This window comes from Drosophila eugracilis, unplaced genomic scaffold (genome assembly GCF_018153835.1).
Source record: "Drosophila eugracilis isolate 14026-0451.02 unplaced genomic scaffold, ASM1815383v1 contig_2088, whole genome shotgun sequence".
Taxonomy (NCBI): Eukaryota; Metazoa; Arthropoda; class Insecta; order Diptera; family Drosophilidae; genus Drosophila; species Drosophila eugracilis.
This window is the reverse complement of record NW_024572964.1, coordinates 3886996-3900281: the sequence shown is the minus strand read 5'-3', so window position 1 is coordinate 3900281 and position 13286 is coordinate 3886996. Positions and strand designations below refer to the sequence as shown.

The window sequence follows — 13286 nt, the reverse complement described above, 5'->3', positions numbered from 1 at the left end:
CCATTATTTATATATTTATCATATTAATTAAAATTAAAAATCCATGAATAAGACACACAGTTTAAAAGTCTCCACCAAAACGCGAATAAATTTGTCGCATGCGATAAATATTGCACTGCTTGATACAGTGCTTCCAAAAATACTGACTGCTTCTCAAACTGTTTTTGTTTTGCTCTCTCTCTGAAAATCCCTCTCTCTGTAGATTTTCCATTCTATTTTTCATTTCTGGACCTGCGCTCTTCATTTGCCGGCATTTTCCGTGCAACAACAAAATTCCTGCGCTGAGTTTTCGTCTGTTTTCCCCCCAAATTCTCCCCATTTTGTGTCTTTTTTTGTTTTTCTCCCCTATCGCTCGTAGAAAACATCCAACTAGACCGAATGATGATGCTTCCGTTTCCTGTGATATATACTGTATAGTATTTACTGTATAAGAAGTCTATATGTAAATATATAAATACATATATGTGTCGATTCTGTGTTTAGTTTCAAATTAGAGCAGAAATAAATGAGTTCTGTGCGGTGGTTGTTGGATTTTTGTTTACTGTGGAGATTCGATAAAGATAACTACAGATTTGGGGGTGTTTTTGGGTAATTTAAATGCTTATTATTGTTAAAAAGTATTATTTAAAAGTTTAAACTGACATTTAATCTTAAGAAAAATTAAAGAAATATTCCCTCAAAAAATAAAAATCTTGGTATAAAAAATAATCCATTTCTCTTCAAAATTCTAAGCCAAAATATTTTATAGTTTAAAAATAATCACATTTTAGAAACAGTTTGTTCACCTTCTCGAGCCTCTACTGTATACTGTTTTCATAGTGGGCCTAAAAATAGGAGACGCCACCACTCTTGAAAATTCTTGAAGAGCAGTTTGGGAAATTCCTTACCCAAAAGTTATATATGGCCAAAAAAAAGAGATTTGCCTCGCGCCATTGTTTATCCTCGATTTTTGTTGTTTTTGTAGTTTGTGTATTTGGAAAAACAAGGTGAAATTGCTTTTGAAGTGCGGTGGTTCTTGTTTTTCTTTGGCTTCCCCCGAAAAGATTTTCATTTGCCGATTGCTTCATTGGACTTTTAAGGGATTTAAGTTTTTCTCGAGAGGGGAATTACTGCTTAGATATTTCTGGCGTGGAATGCAAATTGGTTTTCAATAGTTTTCCTTAACTTTCCAGGCTTTATTTACCGACCGCCTGTTCTGGTTTTCCATTCAAATTGGCAATTATCGTCGGCTGGTGGGGTTTGTGGGTGTGAATTGTAAATCAATGGGCAAGTCTAATTCAATTTGAGTTCTCATAATTAACAGCGGTGAATGTGGAATGAGTAAGCAGACCAAGTTAATTCCATTGTAAATATTTAACAGAATTAACAAGTTTCCTATGCAGTTGTGTTTATAACTTATAACTGGCATAAAGTTAACTTTAACTATATAATTTAATGGTTATATTTTGTAAATTAATATTAAGATATATTTTTAAATTTCATACATTTTCGAAATTTTTATAGAAATACATTTGGCGCCAACAAAATTTTTGAATTTTCAGCCCTAATAGCTGTACTCTTCCAACACACGCTTCAAGTATCAGTACTCCCACTCTTTGCCTCTCTGTTGTTATTATTACACAGTAAAAAGAGAGAGAACAGAATTCAAGTTCGAAAATATGTTCGAAAGAGATGCTAGCTTGTATAGTTAAAAACAAGCTAAATTGAAAGTGAAAAGAATCCTTCATAGCGAAATGACAGAAATTTATTCATTAAAATCTATAACCATATGAAAACACTCCAACAAACATTATTTGTTCACGCAGTTTAAATAAATAGCTCAGCGACCACAGACAAAATACCAAAATTCATCGGGAGAGAAATTCGAACGCCAGTGGTAATAGCCTAGCTACTTTCCGGTCAGATCTAGCCAATTTCGAATATAGCCAGAAACAGAGAGATGAATTTCGAACAATCGGCCGGCGGCGGCATTTCGAAATTCGACGTCGAGGTGAAAACAACGTCGCGGTCGCTGTGCAAAACGAGAAAAAAAAGCAGAATAAACATAAACAAAAATTCGGATCAACAACGATATTAGCTCCAATTTAGTTTAATTTTACGGTGGAAAGCAAACGATAATTTATAAGTCTTTGTTTTTGTTTTATTTCGCCGCCTTTTTCGTTGTTTTTTGTTATTTTTGCGGCGCGTCGTTTGACGTTTTATGTCAGTGTGTGCGTGCATATTAGTGTAAATACGTGCCGCAGTGTGCGTGTGTCAGTTTGATTTAAATAAATTATTAGTAAAAAGCAAAAAAGTGAAAATAGAAACGAGGAAAAACGCAAAGCTATAAAAAAATAGAATATAATATATAATCAACAAGTGTAAGTGTAAAGCTAATCAAGAATATAAAAAGCAAAAGCAAAGTAAACAAATGAAGAAGCAAAAAGCAAAAGGCAGAAAGGAAAATTGTTTTAACATTTTAACATCCCAATATTGAATACAAATGGGTACTAAAAAATCGAAGATCGAGACAAAGTGCAAAAGGCAACAACAACTACGAAAGCGCCCAAAAGGAAAATCCGGTTTTACAACTTCTCTCTTCACACACTAAACACACACATACACACACTCAAACAAACACCACCAAACAATCGAATTCTCTCTGAGAAACTTAAACTAAAATTCCTTCGGTTGTTTTTAATGTATTTTCTATGGGAATTTCACCAAGAAATGTGCAGCTAAAAAAATAAACCGAATAAATAAATATTGTGAATGAAAAATCAGCTGCGACAGGTGTTACAAAACAAAATACAAGCAAGATCGAATGAAAAAATATTTTTATACGATCACAGTGAACACTCTATAATGGAAAATTATATAAATCTAAATGTTTTTGTGAATTTTAAATTGTCTAAGACTGTGTGAAGACAGTAATGTGAAAATATAGAAAAAATAAAAATGAAACCCTAATATATTCAGATCAGTTTAGTTATTTCTCTATATAGACTCTTTACTGTCTGTCCAGAAATACCTCGTAGAAAAGTGAAATCAATAACACAAAAGAATCTTAAAAAAGCTAAAAAGTGTGGCCATAAAAATAGCATAAACAGAAAATAACAATAAACCAAGCAAAAAATAAACAGTTACCAATCTCGCACTCTCTCTTTCTTTCATCCAACCATTTGGGTAAACAAAAAACACTTTACAGTAATTTCTGGCAGCTGGTTTTTCGTTGTTTACATATATGCATAAATATGTTAAATATGCATAAATAAATTAATTTTCCCCAGCACGCCTGTTCGCTAAATGGAATTTCCTCATGAAAAAATGAAAGAATGTGGAAAATATAGCGCTATCGTGTGTTATCTTATCCGTAACACGATTTTAATGATGGTGCAATTGAAAAAATAACAGAGAAATGTGCTACAATTGCTTCCTTATCACAAAAACGGTTATACCTGCCGGAAAGTGATAGCAGTAGAAGGGCGAAAAGAGATGGGAAGATTGGTTAGGAAATTACATATTTCATTATTTCCTTGGGTGATTTTTCCAACCAAATATTTTCATCTACTTACAATGTTGTCTAGACAGATTCCTTTGCTTTTCTTCTTTTTTCCCACCCAGTTCTATATGTATGTGTGTGTGTATATAGAGGAAAAGTCTGGTAGTAGTGTGTATACTGCGGGACTTTTGCACCCTCTCCTAGGCTTTTTCTTCCACTGCCTCCGCCTCCTTTACTACTTTCTGTTGTGCTCCAGACTTCAGTTTACTCCACTTTGCTCCCGACTTTCGACCCCCCCACACCACACACACACACATACAATGTTCCACCCCCTCTTTTTTTTGGAACACCCCCTTTGCAGCATCCAGCAACCCCCAAAAAACGCATTCTCTTGCTCCCTTTTATTGCCTTTCCTTGTTGTTGCCGGACAGTGGAACTTCCTTTATTGAAATCAAAGTTGTCGAGTAAGAACGGTTTAAGGAAAATGCTAAACTAAGATTATTGATACTTATTTTAACTATACTTCCTTTTTAATTCACCATTAGTTTAGATAAAAACTAATTTACAATTACAGAAAAACCTCTTGATAGAATCTTCACTGTAGTTGCTTTTATATATTTTTTTATTTAGCTTTGTGGGCGCCGTTTGCGCGCAAATTTAAATTTATGCGAACGTTTCTGTGGAACGCACTAACTGCCGGCAACTTTTCCCCTCCTCTCTTTCTCCTTTCATTTACCCATCTCTTCTTCTTTTTCTTCGTGAAGTAGAAGTTTTATCCAAAACAACAAAAACAACTGAGGATGACGACTCTTGGCCACCGTTTTGTTTTTGTTTTTGTCCATTGGTTTTTGCTGTCTGCCACTGTTTTGCTTTTGTTGTTGTTGTTGCCATTGTCGTTGCAACGACAGACAGAGATGGAGCAAGTGTAGAGCAAAAGAGAGGACTGCAGACAGAGATAGCGAATTCCCAGTGAATTGTGAATTGTGTTCCATTAGCAGCAACCCCGAACACTTGTACTTATGGATTGTACTGCATGGGCACAGTGGGAGGGGATGGAACTAAACTGGAGCTAATACTTTTGCTATTTACTAGATTTTTAATTAATCTAAAATATGGAAAGATGATAACCTCTTAGGGAATTATAGTTTTCATATATCTGCTATCTCGTTATCAAAATCTGAGAGTATTACTTCCTTCTAAAGGTTATCCCACCTACTAGGCCCACTGTACAACCCACTCTGCGACAGCTGCTGGTCGAAAGAGTTGATTGTTGTTGGTTTTGCCACTGCTGCTGCTGCTGTTTCGGTTTTTGTTGCCTTTTCTGTTTGTCGCTGCCTCCGTTTTTCCTTCACCTCGGCCTCACTCCCCTTTTTGCCTATCAATTTTCTTATGGAGCTGGAGCTTGGCAAATTTGTTGTTTAAAGTCGCGTGTGCTGGGAGTTGTTATTATTTTCCATTTTTTATTTTCGTTGCCGCTTTTTACATAAACAATATTTTTGGGTTGAACAAAAAGTTCTGCTTCCACTGTTTTTATCTACGTTTTTTTCTGGATTTTTTTTCCTTGCTCTTAATTGGATTTGATTGCTTTTGGCTGGCGGCGCCTCTCAAACGAAAAATCCATGAATCTCGGAGGCGCTTTTTTCTTTTTGCCGATGTAGCTGCCGCAAATCGCATTAGTTTTTGTTACTATTTCGTTCCCAACGCTTTCCTTTCTTGTCTCACATTTATTTCGATTTTTTTTTCAGGCCATTGTTTGTTTTTTTTTACAGGCGAAATTCCCTAAACCGGATATTCCCATAACTTGAACTACATTTACGGCTAGAAACTACTGTAAAATGTGAAGTGATTTGTATTTTGTTGGAGGAAAGTTCAATTTTTTTTTGTTTTTTCTTTAATGAAAACAAATTATAGGTCATATTAACATTTTTCAATATTTTATAAAGTAAAGAACGTGTTTAGGATGCGCTATTTAATGTCTTATTTAATAGACGTTGCACTGTATTTAGTTTATTTTTTTTGCAAAGCCAGAGTTGCCCCAAAAAAATAAAAGTCGGGCCTCCCTCTCAGACAGTCTTGCTCTGTCTAACGCCCGCTGCTGCGTCTCTTTCCCATGAGAATAAAATCGCTAAACTACTGAACTGTAAATGAGGTTCAATGAACTTGCCACAAGGCGAGTGAGAAAGAGACGGCGACAGCGAGCAAGCGAGAGAGGGCTAGCCACTCTTTGTTGGAAGCTTTTTTCCTCATATTTTTTTTTTAATATGCGCCTGCTGACGTTGCAAGCTGGCCGCGTCGTTCCACATGTGCAATGTGTAATATGCAATATGTTGCACCCTGCCCACCAACCCCCTTGAGCGTCCCCCACATTTCCCCACCCCTCTATACAACGCATTTGCTAATTTAATCGCCTCTCTTTCTTTTGTCGCCGTCTCTTTCGCACCACGTTTCAATGGATGTTCATTAAAACAAATGCTGTCGACATCAGAAAAAAATGTTTCATATAGTAATTGTTGACTGTGGCAATAAAATAAATGCACTTGAAAGAAATAAATATTTCAAACTTTAGAATGTTAAATTTATTGAAGATTTCAAGGAATACCTTTACTTTGTTGGATGGTGTCATTCAATTTTTTTTCGTGTGTATTTTGTTCCACTGCCTTTAGCAACAAATGCCCCACTTCCACACCGCTCCCCCTTTGCTGTCCCCAGCACTTCCTGAGCTCTCTTCAATTCTCGCCTGGCCGCCTTTTTAATGTGAGTCGCGCGCCAAATCCACAAAACTGAATAAAAAAAAAGTTAACTAACTGCCGACAGAAAACAGAATCGAAGCTAACGAGCCAAAAGTCAGTGCACTGGAACAGGCAACTCAAACAACCACAAAACATTGGACAGCGGACCGCGGACCACAAAAGCCTAGTTACTGTTACTCTTAGCCAAGATTTCGCCCAGCGCTGTTCTGGTTACCAATTCTCTATGTTTTTTTGCTATCGACTTTGTGGGCCAGCTAGCCAAGCAAGAAATTAAAAAAGAAAAACATATAAATATATATGGGCAAACTTTTTTAATGGCCGGTCATAAAAAGTAGGCTTTTAAAGGGTCTTGTACTAAATATAATATCTATATTTGGTAAGAGTTTAATGGCGAGAGCTTTCTTGTTAAATATTCCAAAGTTTTAAGATTTAAAATTCAATTTCTTTGAGTTTTCTTCGAATATTTCCCTCAGAATGTTGACATTCAAAGATCAAGAAAAAGCGAAAACAAGTTCAACGAAGAGCAGAACGAGTCGAATTAAGGAAAAGAACGCACATTGAATTTTAATTCGCCGCAGCTATAATCTCCTCTCCAGTGGAATGGCTGCCTCTTCTGCCATCGCACTCCTCTGGAATCCATTTATATCTTTCGGTTCCAGCTGTCGTGCAAGGTTTATTATTTTTTCTTCGATTTCTTGAAGGTTCCCTTTTTGTGTATCCTGTCGTCATCATCATCATCATCATCTTGCCGCAATTCCGCTTACCTGTGCACTTTGCGTGGCTCCTTTTCCACCTTCTTTTCCCTTTTTCCGTTGCCATATCTTTTGTCTGAACCTTTCAGCTGTACGAAGGTTTCTACCTGCGCTCCAATATGCATTCTAATAAGATTTTCTCCAACTTGAGTTGCTGCTGACTCAACTCGTTGCCCTTTGACCTTCCAAAGAGAGCCGGCGGTTAGGTGAGATTTTAAATTCTGTGAGGAAACTTTTTGGCTTTCCATTTGAGTTTCAGTCTCGGTTTCAGTTTGTCTGAGCTGCAAAAAGGATTTGTTTCACCAGCGGGACTTAAATGCACTTTCGCACTTTGTCCTGTGGCGCGGTCTTTGTTCTTTTTTGTCTGGATTCCTTAAACAGGATTTATTTGTCAACTTTTCACAATGCTTATATGTGTTTTCTTTGGGTAAATGATGTCTTTATAAGCTGAGTCAAATTTTAAATTGGATTATCTCTACTTAAGTTATGTAAATGACTAAATGTCTGCATTAAGATTCTAATTTTAGGGACCATTATTAACTCCAATGTTACCTTTTTGTAAGATTGATGATTACAAAATATTCTTAAAATAATTTTTATAATGGAAATATATTTTAATATCTTTAACTTTAAATACTTCCCTAAAATCCCTTCGATTATCGCAACAATTTAACCCCTTTGGCTTATCTTAAAGAGCTGGAAATTGGCTAGGAAAGTAGCTCCCCTCGTGTGTTTAACCCCTTTCCCTTAACCCTCTTGGCTTGGTTACACTCGATTTCCCCACGGACACTTCAATTTGAAGAGCCCTCCCTTTGGCTTCCTCCTGCCTGTCCATTTCCTTTGTTGCCTTTGGCCATCCTCCAGAAAATCCTTTGGAGCTCTCTTCCCCATCTCTGCGTTTTGGCTTCTTTTGTTTCAGTTCAAGTGGTGCAGTGGTGCAGTGCACATGATGATGCTCCATTTCCTTGGATGGATTTCCATCTACTCCATCAGTGTGTGTTTCTCACTCTATTTTGCCGCTCGGGAGGGAAAACCTCCATCTTTTTGGCATAGAAAATCTTTACCAGCTGTCGGCAATTGCAGCGTTTTTGATGATGACAACGACAAGTGGTTGGTTTTTGTGTGTTTTTACTGTGGCTTTTGTGGCATTTGTGGAAAATGCTAGCTTCATTTTCAGTTAATTTTCTCGAAGGGAAAAACCATGTGAGGAATTTTGTTGCTTTTGGGTTGATTGTGTTATTTTATCACTGCCAAAAATGGAGGAAAAGTGGCTCGGAAAATGAACTAGGGAAGTGCCTAAATAGTTTATTTAAAGAAAATACTATATAAAGTTAAGTTTAGTAACTGATCTGAACATCATAACATATTAAGTACAAGATAATAACAGATACAAAAGTAGATCTTCCAGTAAAAGTGTCAAGTGATGAGTTAAGCTGTAGTTTTTGTTGCCTAATTGCGCTATAAAAGATATAAAAATGTAAAACAAAAATATCTGCCAGAAAAATCAAGTGACAAGTGTCTAGTTAAGCTGCGGTTGTTGTTGCCTGCTGCCCCAGAACTTACGAGCAACATGCAACATGCCCGACAACGACCAACCAACCACATTCTAATTGCAGCAATTAAGGCGCCGAAACGAAAGTGAAACCCTTGAAAAAGTGACACAAGAAAAGTGAAGTGTGGGTGAAAAGCAAGAAGGAGGAAAAGCAAACCCAGGAAAAGCCACGCACACGGGCGTGCTAACCGCCAATTAGCCGAACAACCAAAGTCACGTGACAATGAAGGAGTAAGAGTCTCTTTCATTCTCGACAACCATGTCGCTGCGCAGCAACAAGTTGCAGAGCCAACAGTCGACGGCCAGCAGCAATAGCAACGGCAGCACCAACAGCAACTGCAGCAGCAGTAGCAACACCACCACCACCATCGCACAGCAGCAACATCCGCCGATGGCTTACCAGCAACAGCAGCAACAATTGCTGCAACAGTTGCAGCAGCAACACAAATTCCAGGCACAGCAACGGGGCAATACCAGTCGAAATAATTTGGCCACTTTGGTGGCGGCCATCAATGGACACGATGGTCAGAACTCACCAGTCAGTGGTGGCTACCAATTGTCACCGGCTGCAGCCTCTAGGGTGGCTCATGCTCCACCTCATTCGCCTCTGGGTCCACCCTCGTACTCTGCTGCCACGGCTCAGTCTGCCTTTAGCTACTACGGACAGCATCAGCAACATCAGTTGCAGTTAAACCACAGCTACCAGCAGCAGCAGCAGCAACAGCAACAGCAACAATTGCAGTTGCAACAGCAACAGCAACTTCCACCGCCCGATCTCACCGATGGCATCGATCATCCCTCCGCCCAGGCTGCCACGCCGCCGGATTCACCAAACGCCCAGTCAACTGCCCCATCGGAACTGGAGCAACAGCTCTGTGTTGTGGCCAAAATGCAGAAATCGGTGACAATCACCGTCACGCCGCAGCGCAGCAACTCCATGGATTTCCTCAACTTTGAGGAAAAGCGTCAGCTTATTGCCTCTTCGCTGTCCTTGTCGGACATTTTGCACAGCAGCAATGCCCAGCAGCAACAGCAAGCGGTCAAGGATGGATTGGCCCTTAACGGGGGGCAGTGCGGTAAGTTTGGGATCAAAGGAGTATATTAAACTATATTAATAAAGTGTGTTTGCTAGTTATATACCAAAAAAGAGTTATACTTTAGATAGGAAGATTAAAAGAGGTTTTTTAGGTTCGAAAAGAACTTTCCAACTCCACTGAAGGGGCAGACTTTATAGGAATTTAGGGAATCTTATCCAATATATCCGATGTCCAGCTAAAAATCTATAAAAAGAATATGTAAATACTCGTATATATTTCAGTCATGGAATTCATAAACTTTTTACGCAGTTTCAATATCGCGGATTTCTTAGCATTGAAGCGTGAACAAAGTAATATGTAAATATTTATTTGCCTGTTAAATTTAAAATGTAACACGCAGTTTCCGTGAGATATTTACTTTGTTAACAAAGTTTCATAGTTAAAAATGTGATAAAAATAAGTTTTTTCTTAATCCAATTTAAACTAAAGGGTAATAAAAAATAGCTCCTATTTGTTTTTTAAAGTTGTGCAACTTTAAAGTTGAACGGCATTCCATTCGTGCTACACCCTTCTGAGCCGCACCCTTTGGCATTCCTATTCCCTTCCCCATGTCACACCTGATATGTGTCTCTCTGTGTGTGGCTGCCACAAAAGAAGAATTAAAGCTGTACGTACCCTCTGCCACATCTGTGCCCCTCGCGCTCAGCATATTGTTTCGCTTTGGGCATCAGATAAAAGCGTTGACAAACCCAATCCCCTGCTGTACGCAGCCCTGCCCCCTTTTCTCCCCTCCCACACACACCCACAATTGCAGAGTCAAGTGCAGTGAACCATTTGGGAGTCCGTCGTCGTCGTCGTCACTGGGCAAACAGAAATGGAAAACAAAAAAAGAAAAACGATGGAAAAAAATCACATTTCCGCTCTGCATTGAAGTGTAAAAAACAAATTTTGAAAAAGAGGCAAAGGGAGTTTCCCTGCGTTGAAGTTTAAAGTTTAAAGTTTAAAGTTCTTTAACAGATGTTTAAATAAATAACATTAAAAGTTTGTTAAATTTGTGGTATTTCCTGTAAATTTGTAATTTATTTTCAAAAAATTACCTTAAATTCCGCTTTAGTTACTTTGTTTTTTATGTCTCCTTAAAAATAAATAATGCTGCATGATTATTTAAATTTCTTTATCAATGGGGAACAGTTTGATTTATGATCTTTTATTTATTGTGCGCATTTTTATTAGCCTCTTTTTATTAGCCTTATTTTATGGCGTTCAACAAGTCATCGTGGCCATCATTTCTGCCCTATATCCGATTACCGTGACATGTCAATACAAATCACCGTGGACATCAATTGCCAACTTAACCCACTTACCCACTGGGCAGATCTCTCTCTATTTCTCTATATAATACATATATTTCGAGTTGAGTGACTCATAATCGGGCATCATCAATCAAAGCGAACTTAATTCAAGCCGAGAGAAATGCTGAGGAAAGCTAAACAAAGCGAGTGAGCTTGTTGTCTATTTTTAGCGAAATTAGCTAAGTTTTCGGGGGGCGCTTCTCACTTTATTGGCATTTAAACAATCACAATTAAAATACTTGCCTTTGTCTCTGTTTGAGTTTCTTCTGAAGATTTCAAGTTCAAGTGGAGAATTGAGATGGTTTTTTAATGCGTCTGCCTCTGAGGAGGGCACGTGGCTGTTGGAAAAATAAAACACAATCCAGATAGGAGATGGAGGGAGTAGTGTGGGCCAATTCAGTGTGTCAAACCGGAGTCGATGATTCACTTTGGTTATGTGAGGCGGTTGTACGTACAAACAGGTGTTCGTCTGTCAGTGCACTGAGAGAAATTAAGATATAAATCAAGTAAATTGACAAGTTCAGGTTTTTGAAGCCATCCTACTGACTCATTTTTTGATTTTGATCTAGATTGATGGGATATTAATATGACAACTTAATAGTCAGTGGTAGAGATATTATTATGGATTTTCTTGTTACTTTCCTTAACAAATTAAACAGATTAAATTGTTAAATAAACTATGAAATTATTATAAATACTTTTTAAGTTAAATGAAAAGAAGAATTGACTTCTCATTCACTGAAAATAAATAATGATCAAAGATTTATTGCCACATTGTGGTTAACCACAAAACTGATATCAAATTGTTTTCTGTGCCTGTGTCGAAGTCAACGTCTTTGTTTCTGTTTTTGCTTTTTTCTTTGCTGTTTTTGTTATTGTTGTTTGACTGCTTTTGGCTTAGCCGCATTCCTTGAATATTTTTGCAATTATTTGATATGAAATTGCTGTCGATTAAATCGAGCTATCTGTTACTTGTTACTTTCATTGCTGGCAAGCAATGCGATGTGTTAAATTGTCAAACATTTATATAACAACAGCTTATATGGCCCGCTCATCATTTGATCTCCGAATTAAAAGCTCCCATGACTGGTGTATTCTTTTCCCATGACTTGTTTTTTTTGCTAAAATTGTAAAATCAATAATAAAAACGAAGGGGATGGCAATTTACGATGTTCAATTACTGGTTCACACACACAAAATAAAAAAGAGGAAAACAAACAACAAATTGCCTTCAATAAAGCATAAATCGAACTAACTGACGATCCCCCTGCACTTTGGCCACCTGAAGCCGTTTTCCAATTTCGTTTCAATTCATCAAAATGTTCATTTCATTTCCCCTGACAAATAAGACTTCTGCTAAATTTCTACTCTACCCCCCTGGTTTTTTTTTTTTGAAGCATTTTTCTTCTCACACAGCTGTGCAAATCAATAAGCTTTTGTTTTTTCCTATTTTTCCCATATGCCCATCCATAATCAGGCCATAAACTCCATACAATGTCGTCGCTTCGCCTAAAATTTCCTATTGAAGTCGATTCTGGTTTGGGTGGCTGTTTTTTTTTCTCGTTTTTTCGTTATTCTATTTTCAATTTGCACGCCAATTTCGCTGTCAGATCTACAGTTACTGCCCATTAGCCGTAAAAAATACAGTAGCTATAAAAGTGGAGTGCCGAAAGGAGGCAAGTCGAGTGGAGTGGCAGCTGAAAAACTCACAGAAGCAGTCAGAACGGTAGCAGGAATAATAATAACAAAGTCAGGCGAGCTCAAATGCAAAGAATAATCTGTTTTAACCCATTGGCTTGGGTTGGGAGTGGGAAAGGATTTAAGTTTTTACGAAACTTAATTTAAAATGATAATTTTAGGGTTTTTCCATTAAATTAAATAACCATATCATAAGGAAAAAGCAAACATTTTATCATAAAGATGCCTGAAAAAACAAGGGTTAATTGCTGAACTTGAAACTTGACACCTGAAGTGGGCTTTAAAGTGGGTTAAAGACAACTCTCAAGCCTTTGTGTGAGCACCTCTTTTTGCAGGGGGTGTGTCCTCTGTCCTTCTATTTATACCTCATAAAAGACAGGTAGACAATATGCCTGCTAGATTCTGCGTATATCCTGAGTTCTTTCGCTCTGTTTTTTGGGCTTCCAAAATTAGTTTTTATTGTTCTCACCGACGCCGATGACGCTTCGATTGACAGGCAATGGGGCCAAAAATTTGGTCACGGCTGTGTCGCTGTCTCTCTGTTTTATGGATTTATGAGGGTTACCAATCGAACGGTATTAATCAATATGTTGGCGTCAAAATGTTTGGCTGATTAAAATTCTTCTATTTTTGGTCTGTCTGCAGAAGGCAAGTGGGCGTAAAT

The 13286-nt window shown here is 37.7% G+C and overlaps 1 protein-coding gene across 6 annotated transcripts in view; it reads left to right on the top strand.

The window, feature by feature from the left end:
- LOC108107716 (protein nutcracker) overlaps nt 1-13286 on the top strand; it is a 96095-nt gene that overhangs the window by 19300 nt on the left and 63509 nt on the right. For 4 of the 6 annotated variants that reach the window (XM_017215329.2, XM_017215328.2, XM_017215327.2 and 1 more), the window contains exons 1-2: nt 1964-2360; nt 8600-9611. The exons of 1 other annotated variant lie outside the window; for it this stretch is intronic. In XM_017215329.2, the coding sequence (XP_017070818.1) occupies nt 8795-9611 (817 nt within the window). In that variant the 5' untranslated portion in view covers nt 1964-2360; nt 8600-8794. Of the gene's footprint in view, nt 1-1960; nt 2361-8599; nt 9612-13286 lie in introns of those variants that run through there. One more of the 6 variants, XM_017215334.1, reaches the window with a different exon arrangement.